This window comes from Phragmites australis, chromosome 7 (assembly GCF_958298935.1).
Source record: "Phragmites australis chromosome 7, lpPhrAust1.1, whole genome shotgun sequence".
In the NCBI taxonomy this organism is placed as follows: Eukaryota; Viridiplantae; Streptophyta; class Magnoliopsida; order Poales; family Poaceae; genus Phragmites; species Phragmites australis.
Window position 1 is genome coordinate 22,888,981 of NC_084927.1, and position 19,512 is coordinate 22,908,492.

Here is a 19,512-nt window from a genome sequence, read left to right on the forward strand (position 1 = left end):
GCTGGCTACCCACGGCCGATGTGGTTTGTACCACGTCCTGCGTTCTCCGCTCCACAGGGGCAGGCTGCACGACCAGCCGGCTCCCAAGTGAGCGTGACCAGTGGCTCAGGTGGTCCGTGCTTCAACTGTGGCCGCGTCGGCCATTTCTCGAGGGAGTGCCCGTATCCGAGGCCGGGAGCCGTGATGGGTGCCCCACGACCACCGCCGGCTCAGTCAGCACCGCAGTCTTCGCAGGCGACCCACGTTCCCAAGCGTGGTCGAGCTCGCCATACTACCGCCGATGAGGTTCAGGAGGGTGACACCGTCCTGATGGGTACGTTGGATATGAGTTTCAACTCTGACATCTTTTCTGCAGTGGTTTTGTTTGATTCAGGAGCCTCTCACTCCTTTATATCGTCGGATTATGTTTGGAAGTGTGGGTTGAGAGTCAGTGCTACCCACACACCGTATCTTATAGACGCCCCGGGGGCCAAAGTTCTAATCAACCAGTGTGTGAATAAAGCGGCGGTAATTGTCAACAAAGTGCCTTTCTTTGTCAATCTGTTAGTGATGGACTCGAAGGGAATTGAGGTTATTTTGGGAATGAATTGGCTCTCCAAGAATAAGGCTGTGTTGGACTGTGCTCGGCGAACCGTCACCCTCGATGGTCTGTCAGGCACTCGTATTCAGTTGAAGCTGAAGGGTGTCAAGTCCTGCCTGTTCACCATAAAGGCTGCCCCCACTAGGATTATGGAGACCATTCCTGTGGTGTGGGAATTTCTAGATGTTTTTCCAGATGAGTTGCCTGGAATGCCTCCTGGCAGGGCAGTGGAGTTCTCTATTGATCTCGTACCCGGTGCGGCCCCGGTTTCGAAGAAGATGTACAAGATGTCGCAAATTGAGCTAGTTGAGCTGAAGAAACAGATTCATGAGCTGCTAGCAAAGGGTTTCATTCGTCCGAGTTCCTCACCTTGGGGATGCTCAGCTTTATTTGTGAAGAAGAAAGATGACACTCTCAGGATGTGTGTTGATTACCGTCCGCTGAATGCAGTCACGGTGAAGAATGTGTATCCGCTTCCTAGGATTGACATCTTGTTTGATCAGTTGACGGGAGCCCGAGTCTTCTCAAAGATTGACTTGAGGCTGGGCTATCATCAAATTAAGGTTCGGCCAGAGGATATTCCAAAGACAGCGTTCTCTACTCGATACGGCTTGTATGAGTTCACCGTTATGTCGTTTGGCTTGACTAATGCGCCGGCCTTCTTTATGTACCTTATGAACTCGGTGTTCATGGAGGAGTTGGACAAGTTTGTAATTGTTTTCATCGACGACATTCTGATATACTCCAAGACCGAGCAAGAACACATTGGGCATCTCCGTGTTGTTCTGGGCAGACTCCGAGAACATCAGCTGTACGCCAAGTTCAGCAAGTGTGAGTTCTGGCTCAGGGAGGTGGCCTTTCTGGGACATGTTCTATCAGAGAACGGGGTGGCAGTTGACCCGAGCAAGGTGCAGGATGTGCTCGACTGGGTTCAACCCCAGAATGTTAGTGAGATTCGGAGTTTTCTTGGACTTGCGGGCTATTACCGCCGGTTCATCGAGAACTTCTCCAAGGTTGCGAAGCCAATGACCGAGTTGTTAAAGCAAGACAGCGTGTTTGATTGGTCAGATGCCTGTGAGTCTGCCTTCCAGACATTGAAGAAGCTGCTCACGACCGCCCCAGTGCTTGCTCAACCTGATGTGACCAGAGGGTTTGATGTGTATTGCGACGCGTCTGGCATCGGTCTTGGCTGTGTTTTGATGCAGGAGGACCGAGTCGTTGCATATGCATCCCGACAGTTGAAGCGTCATGAGGAGAACTACCCGACACATGATCTTGAACTTGCTGCTGTCGTGCACGCTCTGAAGATGTGGCGCCACTACTTGATGGGCAACTTGTGCCGTATCTACACGGATCATAAGAGTTTGAAGTACATTTTCACGCAGGCGGATTTGAACATGAGGCAGCGAAGATGGCTCGAGTTGATCAAAGACTACGAGCTGGAGGTTCACTACCATCCAGGCAAGGCGAATGTGGTCGCCGATGCTTTGAGTCGAAAGGCTCATTGTCACTGTCTTGTAGCCTCGCCGATGGATTCCACGTTGTGTGATGAGTTCCGGCGTCTTGGGCTTGATATGGTGTCAGACGGTTTTATTGCAAATCTTGAAATCAAGTCCACGCTCATTGATGAAATTAAGGCGGCTCAGAGAGATGATAAGGGTATGGCCCGAATTCGAGAGAAGAAGAAGATCGGGCAGGCCTTGTGTTTTACTGAGGATAATCAGGGCGTTATCTGGTTTGGGAACCGTCTAGTGGTTCCGAGGGTCGAGGCGCTGAGGAAGAAGATCTTTGATGAGGCTCACGATTCATTGCTGTCTATTCACCCGGGCAGTACGAAGATGTATCAGGATTTGAAACCCCGTTTCTGGTGGACTCGCATGAAGCGGGAGGTTGCTAGATATGTGTCTGAGTGCGACGTCTGCCGAAGGGTGAAGGCTGAACACATCAAGCCTGCCGGCACACTCCAACCTTTGCCCATTCCATCTTGGAAGTGGGAGGAAGTTGGGATGGATTTCATTACCGGCTTGCCGAAGACTTTGAGTGGGTATGACTCTATTTGGGTCATCGTGGACCGGTTGACAAAGTCCGCACACTTCCTTCCTGTCAGAACCACTTATTCTGCTAAGCAGTATGCGGAGTTGTACCTCACTAGAATTGTTTGCCTCCATGGGGTGCCGAAGAAGATCATCTCGGATCGAGGTACCCAGTTTACTTCTCATTTCTGGAGAAATTTCCAAGAGGCTATGGAGACTGAGTTGTTCCACAGCACGGCGTATCACCCACAGACGGATGGTCAGACGGAGAGGGTAAATCAGATTCTCGAAGATATGCTCCGTGCTTGTGTGCTCACTTATGGGAAGAAGTGGGACATATGCCTGCCGTTTGCGGAATTTTCGTATAACAACAGTTTCCAGGCTAGTATAGAGATGGCGCCATTTGAGGCCCTTTATGGTCGGAGGTGCCGTACGCCGCTGAATTGGTCCGAATCCGGTGAACGGGCTTTTCTAGGTCCGGATTTGGTCAAGGAGGCAGAAGACCATGTTCAGAATATCCGCAAGAGTATTCTCACGGCCCAGTCTAGGCAGAAGAGCTATGCAGATCGACGTCGCCGGGAGCTCACATTTGAGGTGGGGGATCATGTGTACTTGAAGGTCTCACCTCTCAAAGGCGTTCGTCGATTCCAAGTCCGAGGCAAACTGGCGCCTCGGTATGTTGGACCGTTTCAGATTTTAGCTCGGCGTGGAGAGGTTGCATATCAATTAGAGTTGCCGCCGTCCCTCTCCGCGGTGCACAATGTGTTTCATGTCTCACAACTCAAGAAGTGTCTCCGAGTCCCGACTGATGTCGTTGATGTTGTGCCCGAAGAATTGCATCCGGACTTGACATATTGTGAGAAACCGATGCGAATCTTGGGTGAAACCGAGCGCAAGACGCGGCGGAGTTCAATCAAATTCTTGAAGATTCAGTGGAGTAACCACTCTGAGTCCGAAGCGACTTGGGAGTGGGAAGATCAGCTTCGTTCCGAGTATCCTGAGTTCTTTGAGAATTTGTAATGCCAATGTAATATAGCGTATTTGGAATCTCTCGCATGTATGTGTTCATCTCTATGATTGAATAAAAATCTGCGTTGGATTCCATCTCATGCGTCATGGTGTCGTCTCCCAACCTGCTAAGTCATCACAGCGTTCTCATTGTCCCCTCTCTGGCTCATACCAAATCTCGGGACGAGATTCTTTTTTAGGGGGGGAGGTTTGTCATGGCCCAGAATTTCCAAAACATATAATTAAGTGCTAATGGACGTCATTAGCATCATTTGCTTGGTTTTGAGCAATTTTAGGCATGCAATTTTTAATTAAATAAATTGTAAAAATCAATATTAGTTGATGCGTTGTTAAGCAACTCACCATATTTCTATACAACATAGGGTTGGAAACAATTTTAGAAATTAGTAGGTGCCTAGAGGAGAATATCAATGAATTTTCCCAAATTTTTGGGAATTATTTTAAAGGCATAAAAATTAACACAAGTTAGAAAAGCTTGCCTCTTTGGAGAATTTTCATTTGAATTTTGTGCAAGCTTTTTGGGTCAAACAAGGTAAAATGGATTGTTCATGATTTATAGAAGCCAACAAAATTTGTTCCACAATTTTTAGACCACAGTAAGGCCTCCACCTTGATAACCAAAGTAGTGAAGATATTTTTGCCTGGCGGTTACTGTTCATCGGCCCCACCGGTCATCCCCTTCGCACGCACACCGCCTCTGCTCCCCCTTCTCCCGCTCTCACAAAGCAATGCGGCGCCGCCATCCTTGACTTCGGTGGCCACCTCCACGTTGCCGGCCGAAAGATCAGCCCCAGTCCTTATCCTCCCCTCTCCGCCCTCTACTTTATCTCTCTCTCTGCTCCTTCTCTCGCGCGGCCGAAAAGCAGAGCGCAGAGCACTCGCACAAGCATCGGCCGCTGGCAAGAGTCGCCGCGCCGTTGACGGTTTCCGTCGAGCCCGAGCCCCGTGGAGCCGTAGGGAGGAGCGCCCAGAGCTCCTCCGCCGTTTCCCCTCCTTCCCCGGCCGTTTCCCGCGCGGATTGGAGCCGCCCGCGCCTTCTTCCCCGACGACGGCAACCGAGCTCCGCCGTCTTCCGTCGCCCCGCTGTTCTACAGCCTCACCGACCTAACCCGCTGCACGGTGAGCTTCCCCGTGCTCCTGTACACCTTATGCGCGCGCCGTTTTCTCTCTGTCCCGTCGCCGGCGCGGTGTTCCGCGGTGGTTGAATCGCCGCCGCCTCCCCACGCACGCCGCCGGTCGGGCCGCCATCGAGTTCGTCGGTCGGGAAGCGAGCCGTTAGCTCTACGCGCTCACATAGAACGTATTGGTGTGCTCGGCCGGGCTTATTGCGTCGCCGTTCGCCGTCGGCGTGTCAAAGCCGTGCCGCCGCCGTGCTAGTTTTGCCCTCACCGCCGCTCGCCGTGTTCCGGCCGTCGCCGGCGTCGACGTGTGCCCCCACTGTGATCGCGTGCTCGCGCTAATGCCGTTTTTGCCCTCGTCCAAGCCGTGCAGGCTGCCGCTCGCCGCCGGCAGCCACCGCAAGAGCCGCCGGCCGTCCTCCAGTGGCGCGCGCGCAGCTGCCGTGGCCGATTTTGACTTCGGTCAAGGGAGCCGGCCCCACCGGTCAGTAGCTGGGGCTGGGCCGGTGTCGGTAGAAAAAGGCGTGGGCCCATTTGAATATTAGAGAAAAATCGGAAAATGCGAAATTGGATATTTGTTTAATTGGTAAATCGGCTGATAGCTTGTATAATGCGTAGAAAAATGTATATAACTCCAAAATTCATGAAACCAGTTTTGTTAGGCTTATATGATCATTATCTACATGTTAAAAATACCAGCAGCCATGAAATGTGTTCTGGGAATTATTGAATAAATGAAGCATGTTTAAGCTTTGATAATTCATAATTAAATCTTGGTAGCTCCAAAATTGATGAATCCAATTTTGTGAATCTTGCTAAATTGTTTCCTGATCAGTAAAATATACACCCTCATGTTAAGCATAATTAACTTTCCAGTTTGGTTTAAGCTTTGGTTTATGCTTTAAAGTATTTCAGGAAATGTTTAAATGGTTAACGCTAATTGCAATTAGGAAATATTTGATGTTTTAAGCGCAAGGCATAATGCATGTCACCTCCGTTGTTGCATGGCTTTCATACTCATCATTGCACGCGATTATTCTTTTAGGGAACTTCGACCCGGCGAACGAGGCTGTACCCGGAGGTTCCCGCAGTGGTGATCGTGACTCGGGTAGCTGTGAGCAGCAGCTAGGGCAGCAAGGCAAGCATCTATCATATTGCACCGTGTCTACTTGAAAATCTAATATGTTATCTACGCTTATGTATACATTGCATGTGTCGGGTTCCGAGTTGGGTAGAACCTATGCCTATGCATTCTTCCATTTCGGTCACGTGTCATGAGTTATTCCATTGGAGCCTAGTGGTGTCGTCGCGGTCTAATTTTAGTTCGCTATGCTTAGTGGTACTTAGGCTTTCCGGTAGAAGTCGACGACGGCGTCCACCGTTGTCGCGAGCCTAGGACTTATTACTTGTTCACACTTATGGTTGTGTTGATGATGAGTCGGTTTGGTGAGTGGTGAGTTGAGACGAGGTGTGGGCGGTGTTAGGGGTGTCATCTGCTCACGAGGAGTCCTCAGGCAGTTCGGGGAGGGAACCCGGACACCGTAGACCGCTTGCACCGGTTAAGCACCGATCATCGGTGTAGTCGGCTTTAGCACATACCTTACTCACCACATGCTGATATAATGGTAGGCGAGCCGATTACCTTCGCAGACGTGGTCATGTGGGCCTCGTCATAGACGGTGTGAGTCCGGTTTGAGTCCGGGCTTTTAGCGGTATTAGTTTGCTCGAGGAGTAGTTCTAATACCGTCTCGCCGAGCTATGGTTGATCCACATGGTTGGGCCTGGTTGGGAAAGGTTGTCACGGGTACCCCCTTGTGCGCATCTTAGCGGGTGGCACAAGCCGTATGGTCCCTGTGTCGTGTGGGTCCAGGAGTATCCCCCTGCAGGGTGTATAATCAGTTCGAACTGCCGCGCTCTCGGTCATGAGCATCGCTATTGCTTATCTCCACCGAGCGACCATATTTTGGTCGTAGAGTTTCGATATGGGTTGTGGCATGGTTGGATTGGGTGGTTTGGTCGGTTTGTGGTCGGTGATTTGGTGGTATTGGTTTACTTTTATACACTTGTTGTTTACATATCTGTTGTGGTCAGTTGGTTGGCAGAGTTTGAGTCGGTGGTTGGTTAAGTCAGTTGCTTACACCTAGAGTCTAGGTTGCTTACCGCTTAATGAACTTAAACATGTCTTAATCCTTGCTACAGCTTTAAAATGCATGATCCTTGGAGTCGAAAATATATATACTCATACTGTGTAAGACTTGCTAGTACCTTCGTACTAAGGGGTGCTGCCCTTAAGTTGTTTTCAGGTTCGCAGGTCGGCGAGGAAGAGGCAGTTTTCGGCTACTTTTTGCCTGCCGATCCAGGTGGCGGGCAGGAGTAGCACATTCTACTCCGAACTCCGACGCTTTTGGTATGGAGCTTAAGGGCATACGGCTCCATACTCTTTTGTTGTATAGGTTTTTCTTCCGCTGCATAGTAGTTGTTGCTGTTCTTCTTTTGTTGTAAATTGTGGAAGCAGTTGCATGTTTAATAATTGTAATCCAGTTTAATTACTTGCTCTCTATTAAACTGTGTTGTGATATTTGGGTTGGAAGGCATGTGTTCTGATCCTGGGCACAAAACACGTGCCGGGACTACCGGAATGGTATTCTGGTTAATCGTCGAGGTTGTGATTATGAATAATGATCCTCCTGATGATTAATTAGAATACTATTTGGACGGTTCCTCACAGCGCCTGTCTCTCCCTGGCGAGCGCCTCGGCAGCCTACTGCTGCGATGCCTCGGCCAGGAGGGCGGCTTCCTCCCGTTCCCTCTAGGGCCTTCCACTCCTCCTCCAGGGCGCGCCGCTCGCCGTCATTGGTAGCGCGTGCCGTGGCGACGCGGGCCTCCAAAAGGCGCCAGCCTGCGATGAGCCGTGCCCTCTCTGCAGTAAGGGCGGCACGGTTCGCCTCAAGGTGCGTCATCTCCCCCGCCACGGCCACCTCGAGCAGCCCGATCACCTCCCGGGCGCTTCCCAGCATGACTGGGAGGGGGTCGGTGGGCTGGCTGGGCGACGGCTGGGGGCTGGGTCCCCTGCGAGCCTCCTCCGAGGGGCTCGGGGTCCCTGAAAATTACCACGCAGACTCAGCCAGCACTGGCTGCTCGGGCGCGGCCGCTGCCACCCGCTCGGGGCTGGGCGGCGCCTGTGCTTCCATCTCGGCTGGTGCTCTCGGCAGCTCCGGCTCCATCGGCGCGCTTGGCTCAGGCACGCTCGGCTCGGGGGCTGGAACCGGCCTCGGCGGCTCCGTCGGTGGCCTGTAGAAGAAAAACAAAGGTTAGTCTCCAAAGCCGTTCTGGGCGAAGCGTGCTCACGAAGAAAGGAGGGAAAACTTACGCAGATTTGGGTCCTCTGTATTGCCATCTCGATGCCGTGATCCTGTACCCCAGGCCCGATGGTGTGGGCCCGGAGTCCTCCCTCCTCCTCTTCGGCGATGGGCTCAGCGGGGCCGCCGTGCGGTCTCCGGGCTCCAGACCAAGCCCCAGCAGATCAAGGTCTGGTTCCAGAACTGCAGATGCCCCCCCCCCGACGGCCCCATGCTGGATGACTGGCCGCCCCGGCTCCCCTCGTCGCTAGGCGACGACGATGGTGGGGACGCCGGCGCAGGAACGGGAGCCCGGGGGCACTTCCCTCTGTCCCCCGGCGCTATCGCCGACCCGCTATCGGTGGTGCCTCCTTCTCCGGCTTGGTGACTGCTGCTCGTAGCAGCCCCACCGCTAGCCTGCGGCTCGCCACTCGCGGCGCTCGGGCCACCGGTCTACGCCGGATCGCTTGCGGCCTCCTCGCTGGCCGCCTCGTCCGCCCTGGGGATCCGAATGGTCCCGGGGTCACGGCGCCCCGGCCTATCAACCAACCCCTGGGCGTCGAACTCTGTCATCTTCGCCTGCAGCGCCACTCGGTCAGGATCGGCGCAGAGCACCATCTCCTTCCACGGAAGCTCCGCCCGGCTCAGGTCGTCCACCCCGATCACCACCCAGAGCAGGCCCCTCAGCACCGGCCTACTCAGGTCCCACTCCTCGCCGATCTGGGTCCGGGTGATGTCCTGGGGGCCGGTGCAAAGCCAGCAGGGCCGAGCCCATTCCCGCAGGGGTGCCAGGTGGCAGCGCAGGTAGTCCGCCACCACCATCACCGAAGTAAGCCCGGCCTGGCGTAGGAAGTCGATGCGCTCCAGGACCGGCGCCATCCGCGTGTCCATCTGCGGCGGCACCTCCCAGGTCGCCTTCTGGGGTTCCGCCGCCATCTCTGGCAGAGTCAGGCGGTCATGGGGGCTGACGTCGATGTAGAACCAGTCACGCCGCCAGTCCTCCCACTTGCTTCGCATCACCTGGGGAATGTATTGCTCCCCCAGGCCGTCCCCAAGCCGGCAGTTGCAGCAGCAGGAAGAAGTGCCGGAAGAAAGTCACCAACGGTGGCACCCCCACGAACATCTCGCAAAGGTGGGCGAACACCGCCAGGATGACGATGGAGTTGGGGCTGAGATGCATCAACTGGATCCTAAACGTATCCAGGATCTGAAGAAAGAACGTAGAAAATGGCGGCACCAGCCCGGCCGCCACGAAGGAAGTAAAGAGGACAATGGGCCCCGGACGGTTTGTCGCCGGCAGGAAGCTCGCCAGCGTCACCACCGAGGCCCCCCTAGCCCACGAGGACCATCAGCTTCCGTATCTTCTCCGCCGCCTCCTCGTTCAACAGGCGGGACTCCGACAGCACGTCGTCGGGAGTCCTGTCGCGGCGGCTTCCGCCTGCTCTTGACATCTCGTCAGGGTGGGGGGTGATCTGGACAGTGGGGGAAGGAAGGTGCGCTGATCGCCTAAGGAAAGTCTAGGGCTCAGGAGCGCAAAGAAGGCAAGAACTCGATCGCAAGTGGGCGTAAAGAGGGGGGCAGTTCGCTCTCCTCCTCCTTTTATACCCAGGGAAATTCAAACATCGCCCGACGCAGCGTGCTCCACGGGGCGGTTTCCTCGAACCATGCAACTGGAAGACAAATTTCCCTCGGGCCGTGCGGTTGTCAGCGGTTGCCAGGCGCACTTTCCTTGATTTGCACGTTTATTGCGCACGACCGCCTGCCTCGTTATTGTGCGCCGCCCGTCCCCTCATCACACGCCTCAGGAGTCGGTTGGATGCGCGTCCGTTCAGCTCCCCGTTAGGCCATCCCAGAGGCCTGGACCGGAGGAACCACCGTATAGAAGCTTGCCACGTGGCATCAGTACCGACTTCGGCCTCATTGACGACGAAGGGCCCATCCGTAGTCCCTGGGCCATTGCCTGCCACTGGGCCCGGGGGCTGCTGTCGGTGTATCAGGAACCGGGGGTCCCTGAATCCCGAGGCCAAGCCAGCAATCCGCCACGTGGTGCCATTCCGCGGAGTCTCTCCCCGAAGGTGAAAAAGATTGAGTCCCGGGAAGAAAGTGCTCGGGAAGGTGTACGGTGACCTCCGAGCACCCTAGTCCCCCGATGACCAGGAGAGCTAAGTTCTGGGGAAAAACGTGCCCAGACCTGCTAGCGGTGGCCCCCTGGGCACCCAAGTATCCCAAGGACCCACCGAAGGAAGCTCCGGGAGAGAGTGCTTGGGGCTGCGTGCAGCGGCCACCGAGCACCCAGTTCCCTGAGGACCCGTACAAGTGTGCCCGGGAGAGAGTTCTTGGGGAGGTGAACAGTGCCCCCGAGCACTCGGTTCTCCGAGGACAATAAAGGGCATTCTCGGGAGAGAGTGCTCGGGGAAGTGAACGGTGACCCCCGAGCACTCGGTTCCCCGATAACCTAGAAAGCCCCCTGGCAGTGGCCCCCGAGGGGCCCACCGATGAGGTGTCAGCCAGTCAAGGGTCCGAGGCTGCATTTAAAGAGTGTGCATGGCCTGTCACCTCCAACTGCTCCCGCCGTGCTCAGCGTCAGTTCCTGCCACGTTCCGGCAGAGGGGCATGGGGTTATTAATTGCACGGGTCCCATCCCGTGCCATCCGGCCCATCTCAGGATAACGTCATAAAGGCCAAGGCGTTCCATCTACCGCACTGCTGTGGCAAGGGAACAAGACAGGGCAGGCACGCCAGGTCGCTCTAAGGCTGCCCGACGGGCTCTCTCCACGGCGTCCGTTGCCAGAACATTTATGGCGACGGGTGACCGGGTGTGGAACGCATTTTCCACCCCCGGTCACTTCGCCCAGAGGAAATGATGACGCCCTTTCCATTTATAGTGTCTCGGAAGTCGTGCTCCCCCTTCCATTGGGGGCATGCTGCTGCTGGCGGGTATTAAAAGCAGTCGGCGGCACAGAGGGAAGAGGAGAGCCAAAAAAAGAGAAGAGAAAAGAAAAAAAAGAGAAAAGGCCAGAAAGAGCTGAACCCAATCCCGGAGAAGACACCGACTCCCGGAACATCCCTGAACCACACCTCTGAAGAAGTGCCACTACACACTGGCCGAAGAACAGGGAGCCCCACGCTCTAGGATAGAAAACCCTTCTTGTAACTAGCAACATACTTGAGAGATTTCCTCAAGACAGTTATAGAATCCATACAAGAGTAGGGTATTACGCCCCCATGCGGCCCGAACCTGTCTAAATTCCGGTGCATTTACTTCTTTCTGCACTAGGTCGTCCCACCACCACCGGTAGTTGCATTCATTCCCATTTATTTCTCCGACGAACATTCTCAGGATCATCCCCCCGGCCGAATCTGTAAAAAGGTGTCTCTCGGGATCCCTGCGACTGGAGTAAATCCTCCGACAACCTCCTCAGCCATCACCTTGATGAAGTCCACCACTCAAGAAGCCCACACCATCAAGAAGCTAGCCATCAGCTCGGAAAACATGATCAAGTTCTGCCGCTTCCAAGTAGATGACATCATCTAAGAAGTTAGTGCCATCTAAGGTGGCAGAACCCAAGGATGTCTATTCACTCACTGCTGAGGAAACCAAAAAGATTGTGGATGCCAGTGTCACAGCTCATTTCCATCCTTCACCACCTCCACCGAAGCCTGTTGTGCCTGAAGATACCATGAAATTTTTCATGAATATGGCCAAAGCAAAATAGACGGGGGTGGCTTCAAGTAAGCCGCTGACTGACTATGAACGTAGGCCAAGAGCAAATTAGGTCCAATCGTTTAGGATGCTCCAAGCATTGGGGACTTCTTGGCTTCTTCTAGAATAACAGCAAAAGAACTAGCACGGTTTATTGTGGGAGCGGATATTGCAAAGTTGGATGTTACATGGCCGTTTGAGTTGAGCAAACCTTTGGTCAAACCATATATAGAAAGAAACCTTACAACTCAAATGCGCTGATTACATCAGTGGTACTTGGAGCATTTCAGACAGGGTTTTCAAGCGTTCCCTGTAAGATACAGAGATGAATATTTCCTCAATGGTGACGACTCCTTCTCCTTCTGGGTGTATTTCTTGTACTTGTATGAACTGTACAAGGAAGATATCCTTGACATGGCTATAGTCAAAGCATGGACTATGTAAGTGACTTGAGCATGTAATTCACGTTATATGATCTTGTATCTTGAAATTGCATGGCTAACTTCTCTCATTTGTAGAATGGAGATCCGCACATGCAGATAAGAATTTGATAATAAAGTAGGATTCATCGATTCTGGGCTTGTGAATGAGGCACTTGTAAGGGAGAGTCCAGACTTCACCGAGAACTATATATTGAAGTGTCTACTTCACCACCAATACAAGAAATTTGTACTCTTACCCTATAGCTTTGCGTACGTGTTTGCATGCCAGGGCGTTCTGCTTTTATGGGAAACTCGATTCTAGTACTAATTTGCTATGGTGACACAATATTCCTGCAGCTTTCATTGGATCCTCCTTGTCATCCACCCAGACTTGAGCAAGATCATTATCTTGGACTCACAAAAGAGAGATAAGACAACTTACCAAAACCTCATCGACATGCTAAACTGGTAAACTCAATCGTTTAATCTTCTTGTCGATTGAATCTAAGTTTAATTAGTATTCATATTCACATACAGAGCGTACAGAAGATACCACAAAAAGAGTGTTATCCACTTTCCATTCAAGATGGAGTACGATGTAAAATCCGACTTTCCGGTATGCAAGGAATATTCATATCTTGCATTTCCTACTGAATAAAATGGTCCAATTCATTCGAATAACGAATCATTTCCTCTTGAAGTGTATGAGGTAGCCACCCAGCAACAATCTCTATGAGTTTTATGTTCTTACTTTCATGCATGGATTCAGCCCAGACGGAGACGCTGTCAAGTTCAATGATCTTGAGGTATGAAATTACATATTGGTGCCTTATTTTCAAATTCTATACGTGTTCAAGAACTAATTCTTTCAATTCTTCAAAAGCAATGCTGCAAACTACACACAGGTGTGTTACAACCTGCAGAAATACATGCCCTTCAAGAATAGATCACCGGGTTCTTTCTGGAACATGTCATCAACCCAAACGATGAGTTTCATGAACCCATCGTGCCGTCGACATGTGAGAGACCTTGAGATGACACCATACCTTATATTAGAGAGTATGCAACAAGAAGGAAGTCTACGAAGGGCTTGACCACTTATTTTATTTTGACAAATGACACAATATTAATTAATGACATTAATTACTATGTATTAATGAAGGATATGAATTGCTATGTATTAATAAATGTGTCTTTATTAATTATTGATTTATATTAAATATGTGTCTCATTCTATGCATGTATATTGAGAGGAAGACAGAGAGATGGAGAGATCAAAGGGAGAGATAGGGAGGACAGATAGAGGAAAGGGAGTGAGGAGAGAGAAGGCAAAATATTGTCGGCTGAAGGCTTCAGCCGGTAGTGATGCCCATGCCCTGGGCATCACTGCCGTTCGAAATCACTAGCCTGCAGTGATACCCAGGGCATCACTGCCGACTGAAGGCTTCAACCGGCAGTGATAACCACCTTCACTGCCAGTCCCCTGGCTAGCAGTGATAGTCGGGGACTATCATTGCCCGTTACCCACTACCGGCTCCAAAACTGGTAGTGAAGGTGGTTTTAGAGTCAGTACTGATGTACTGTTCTGTAGTAGTGCTCACATGTAAAGGGGTCAAAGGCCCAAAATACCCTCGTCTGCACATGGTTGTAACATAATATCTTAGGGGTAGGTTAGTAATTTCCCCTACCCCTTCTCTCTATAAAACTAGCCCCATAGGGGCAGGGAAGGGGACTTGAGATTTTTCACTCCATACGACACAGACTCTCTCTCTCTACCTATCCTCAAGGCTATTAGCCATCTTCAAGCTTGAGTCCTCCTTAGTGAGAAGGATTCTCACCGTGTTCTGTCACGTTTTCATGCCCCAACACCATTGATATATTGTAATTGTGTATATAGGGACCGCTGCTAGTTTCCTGATCAAATCACATGTAGGAGTACTCAATTGATTTATTTGATCTCGAAACCAAGTGTTGAACCTTTGCATATATTACTTCGCAAGCCAAGCTTCGGTCCGCCCTAGATTCTCTTGAAGAAGCAATTGCTTGTGCTCGTCAATATATGGGGTACTTTGCTCATTTGTTGCAACATGAGGAAATGAGCTTGGTCATATGCCTTTGGCTCAGGAGTAAATGCATGTTTCCCCAGAATGCCTTGACCCGCGAGCCTGCCCTCATGGTGAGAATGAGGCACAACAATTAGGTTATCTGGGCCCGTTCAATTAACGCACTACTCCACTACCTCCTCTAGAGAGTAACCCTGTGCAATGCAACCCTCAGGCAAAGCTCGATTCCTTATGTACGACTTGAGAACATCCATGAATCTCTCATATGGATGCATCTGATGCAGGAACATGGGACCAAGGAATTAAATCTCCTTCACAAGGTGAGTAGTGAGATGGACCATGATATCAAAAAAGGATGGTACAAAATACATCTCGAGAAGACGTAGAGTCTCGAAGTGTCTTTTTTCTAGCTCGGCTACTACTTTCGGATTGAGTACCTTCTGACCAATTGCATTGAAGAAAAAGCACAGGCTCATAATAGCTTGTCGAGCACCAATTGGCAACATGTTTGTAATTCCAACCGCAATCATCTGTGTCAACATCACATGGCAATCATGAGTCTTCATGCCACCAACCATTTTTAGCTCTTTCACCAAAACAAGTCTTCTAATGTTGGACTAGTAACCGGAGGGAACGTTCACACCGTGCAAGAACTCACAAATTTCTTTTTTCTCCTTCTTGGATAGGGTGATGCAAGACGGGGGTTGGAATTTTCCTTTATCGGTATCCTTGGCATTAAGATCCAATCTTAAGCCCATTTCTTCAAGATCAACTCGTGCGTTTTCATGATCCTTTGTTTTCCCCTTCATGTTGAACATTGTACCAAGTAAACTATCATAGATATTCTTCTCTACGTGCATGAGCTCAATAGAGTGATGGACGTCTAAGTAGTTCCAATAATCAAACTCCCAGAGAATTGATTTCTTGTTCCACGTTCCATTTTCATCACTCGTGAAGGATCGTTTTTGCTTGCCAAGGACACCATTGATATTCTTAACCTTATCATAGACATCTTGCACGGTGAAATGCCTTGGAGGTGACGCTCTCTCCCTTGTGCCCTCAAACCGAGACTTATTTTCCAGTACGGGTGGTTCCTGGGAAGGAAATGTCGATGCTGCATGTGCACTATTTTCTTTGACTCGTTCAACCACATACTCTCAGTGTCATCTAAGCATTGGGGGCAAGCTTTACCTTTTCTTTTACTCTACCCTGACAAGTTATGAAGTGCTAACAGATCATTGATGGTGACGAATAACATGGCATGTAGGGTGAAGTATTCTCGCTTGTACTGATCCCAAACCTCAACACCTTCAGACTAGAGTGCTTTAAGATCATCCACCAAAGGCCTAAGGTACACATCCATGTCGTTGCCAGGTTGCCTCGGACCAGGAATTAAGGTTGACAACATAATGTATTTTCGCTTTTTACAAAGCTAAGGTGGAAGGTTGTAGATAGACAGTACAACAAGCCAGGTGCTATGTGAGGTACTCATGTTACTGAATGGATTCATGCCATCTGTGCACATAGAAAACCTAATATTTCTTAATTCTTCAGCGAACCAACCAAATGTGGAATCAATGGTTTGCCACTGAGCTGAATCTGTGGGGTGCCATATCATTGTGTCATTCTTATGACCCTCCTTGTGCCATTGCAGCAATTGGGACTCCTTTTCATTCGCGAACAAACACTTCAGAAGGGGAATTATAAGGAAATACCACATCACCTTCCTAAGAGGCCCTTTTCTCTTGCTGCCTTCCTCCATGTCACCATCATCATTTCTACGCTTGTATCGATGTGTTTCATAGATAGGACATTGATCCAGGTCTGTATACTCTCCATGAAACAGGACACAATCATCCTTACATGCATGTATTTTTTCTATTTCCAATCCCAAAGGACAAATGATCTTCTTCGTGTCATAGACGGTCTTTGGCATTTTGTTCCCCTCTGGTAGCATGTCCCTTATCAGATGCAACAATGCTTTGAAACTCCTATTAGACCAACGATGGGATGCCTTCAATTGCAGAAGAATAAGCACCACAAACAGTAGCATGTATTTCTCCTTACAACCAGGATAAAATGGTGTCTTTGAGTCTCGCACCAGTTTCTGGAATTTGTCAAACTCCCCATCACTATACTCGTCGTTTCCCTCAGCATCACAGACCATTTGGTCCACATTCTCCACCAAATCTACGTAGTCATCATTGAATCCTAATATGTCTGCTGCATCCCTGAGATAATCATCCATATCACTGGCTGGTGGGAGTCCATGATCTATACTACCGTCCAAGAGGACCTGATCCATTTCCCCTTCGTTAAGGCCTTCCTCGCCATGTTTGTTCCAAATGTGATATCTCTCTTTGAATCCACGCCTTAACAAGTGATCATACACATTGTTAGATTTTGGGAACTTCTTCTAATTCTTGCAATCACAGCATGGACACCACATTGCCGTTTTACCCCAACTTTCCATATCCGCCACCGCGGCACTCATGAAAGACTTCACCCCACTCATGTACTCATTACAAGTATGGCAATCAAAGTACATCCAACTTCGGTCCACCATCTAGAAATTGAAAAAAATATTCACTGTTAATAGAAATGACAGAGTAGCTAGAATAAGTATAAAAATTATAACTCAATATAACTAAATTAAGTGTGTGCGTATGTTCAAGTGAGATTCAAGCCAACAATTGTTGGGGAACGGGTAGGCTATGCTAGCATAAATAAAAATTTCTCTACCACGTTCAACCAGGAAACCATGTGAGTAGGGGATCATGGCACATTACCACTAGATGCGCAGCACAACGGAAGAAGAGTTGGAGTAGACCGATCCAACGTCATGCGCATCCTCAACTAGCCCCGACCACGTGCACCACGTCCTCAACCAGCTCTGAGCAAGTACGTCACTCCTTCAGTCCTTGTCACCGATCAGCACCGCAGCAACCGCAGCACTAGGTCCACAGTATCCACACGTACTGTTGGAGCAAGAGTTCATCTTGCCCCAGCAAATACGGTGAGAGTTTCTTCTAAGGAGGAGACTCAAGCTTAGAGATGAAGTTTGAGAGGAAGGAACACCACGAGTATATTGATGATAGGAAAAATGGATCGATCTGGGGGGAGAATCACAGGTTTGCTGTGATGCGTGTTCGGTGTCCATCGCCACAGTTTTTGTTCGTCTGTTCCCTCCTCCTGTCCTTTCCCTAGACGACCATGGCCCCCTATTTATAGGGTCATGTGTAGTTTGGCGTACAAGTTATCGTAATGTACGAATATCTGGGACCCGATCGAATTACTGGGCCTCATCCTAGATAACTACTTTCTACCCTATCGGCGAAATAAATATCCACCATGGTAACTATCGTGGTGCCTGCCCACTGGAGTGCGGTGCACCGATTGCCAATTGCAGCCCGACACCGCACTGTCAGGGGTGTTATGATAGCCTCCATTACGCCAAGGTGTCAGAGTGGCGTGCATCAGCCTAGGCCTTTAATGCCAGTCACTTCCTGGCAGGCAAAGCACAACCAGCACTCCCCTTTCGGTAGATCTTCCCAGGGACTGCTGACTCACCCTACTGCCTTCGGGAAGGTGGCCCGATCATCCCGAGGTGGGGGCCTAGGGAGGCATGGATTCGGGAGGTGAACGCTTCGGGAAGCAGGAGTCCAGAAGACCGGGGCTTTGGGAGGCTGAGGCTTCGGAGGACTAGGTCGGTTAAGCTAAGGGGAGGCTTCACAGGTACGAAGAGGTACCATGAAGGGACCTGATGACTTCGGAGGTCGAGCCTTTAGCTGAGGATCTGGAGATCAAGGCTCTGGGGGGACCGGTATAGTAGTCCTCAAACATTATCCTCAAGCTGGCTTATTTCGCCCCCAACAGTACCCCTCATTCTCGGGCCCCGATGTTTTGGAGGGGGTAGAGGATGCAGAGGAAAAATTAGCCCCAGCCTGGTGTCGTATCAAGGATGCCTAATGGTGATTCTCTATCCTTCAAAGTCGCTAGAGTAGAGGTTTCATGGAGGTTTGGAGAATCCAATACGTTTGCCTGGCAGGACAAAACGTGCCACTGCTGCATTCTGATTGGATAATGCGAGGGGTCGCTAGGGTCTTCTGCCCGCGATCCTGTCATGCGCCAAAAGAGGTTTGGGTCATTAATGTAACAGAACGTTCGCATGAGAATATGAGGTATTTCATCGTGGAGTGCTGCCACGTGTTGGAGGGAAATCGGATAGGGCCACGACCCCCTTCCCTAGGAGTCTTAATGGGAGGACACGGTGACGTTCGTCCAGCTTCATCTTCCGGACGTACATGGCTGCATGGCTCAGGTATAAACCCAGGGTTACCTAGTTGGAGCTTCCACAGCCCATGAGCAAGCAGTTATCCTTGACTTGAGTATGACATCGTCTTCCTCCTCATCCTCCTCGGATACATCGATGATCTCGATGGCTCCTTTGGGAGCCGAGCTATTTCGATCATCAGTAGAGGCATCAGAGGAGAAACAGCTTCCTCCCCTGCTGGGGAGGCGGCTATCTGCTGCTCTAGCCCAACCTTTGGTCAGAAAGGGCGTGCCTATCGAGACCATCGATATCTCCGATGACGACGAGGAGATCGACAGGGATCTCCTGTTAAGGGAGAGTGAGCCAACATCAATGGGGCCGGCGGTGAAGCAAGAAGAGGCTGGGAAGGTGAGGGAGAGGGCTTTGCTGGTGACCTCCTCAGACTCCTCAACGTCCTGTGGCAGCTCAGGAGCCAGCTACTATATCGGCTTCTGTGACGGCAGGCCGAAGATGAGGCGCATACACCGTCTCATGCGTGGTCCGTGTCGGGACCCGTAGGAGGTGAAGGTGGTCACCGGGGTGGCGTACTTGGTGACACCATGATATATCCATGTCACGGCTGAACTTAGTCACCTTGTACTCTTTCTCCCTTGTTTTGCTCCGTAGGGATCTATCTTCTTCGTGGCAACTTCTGTACGGTTGTTTTATTTTGTATCCCCTGGATGTACTGGTTGTTTAATAATATAACATGGGTCTTCGGGAACAGCCCTATCTCCCTCTGTATCGCAATGCGAGAGGACCTTTCCAAGGGGTGGCCGCAAGCATGCATGCTTTCGTGCCTCCAAACCGTACTTCTTCGTCCCTTTCGAAGGTGATGGCTAGTTTTTCTGATGACCGGTGGATACTTAGGCTAACTGAGGAGAACCGGGTGGAGTAGTGGCTATCTCATCATC

At 50.8% G+C, this 19,512-nt stretch overlaps 1 protein-coding gene across 1 annotated transcript; it reads right to left on the bottom strand.

Annotated features, from left to right (window-relative positions):
- Positions 1-7,867: 7,867 nt before the first annotated feature.
- Positions 7,868-8,716, bottom strand: LOC133925483 (predicted GPI-anchored protein 58). Its single transcript, XM_062371396.1, has 2 exons — positions 8,556-8,716; positions 7,868-8,051 (listed from the first exon to the last, which is right to left on the bottom strand). The coding sequence occupies exons 1-2, from the start codon at positions 8,714-8,716 to the stop codon at positions 7,868-7,870; spliced, it is 345 nt and encodes a 114-aa protein (XP_062227380.1).
- Between the last annotated feature and the right edge of the window lie 10,796 nt (positions 8,717-19,512).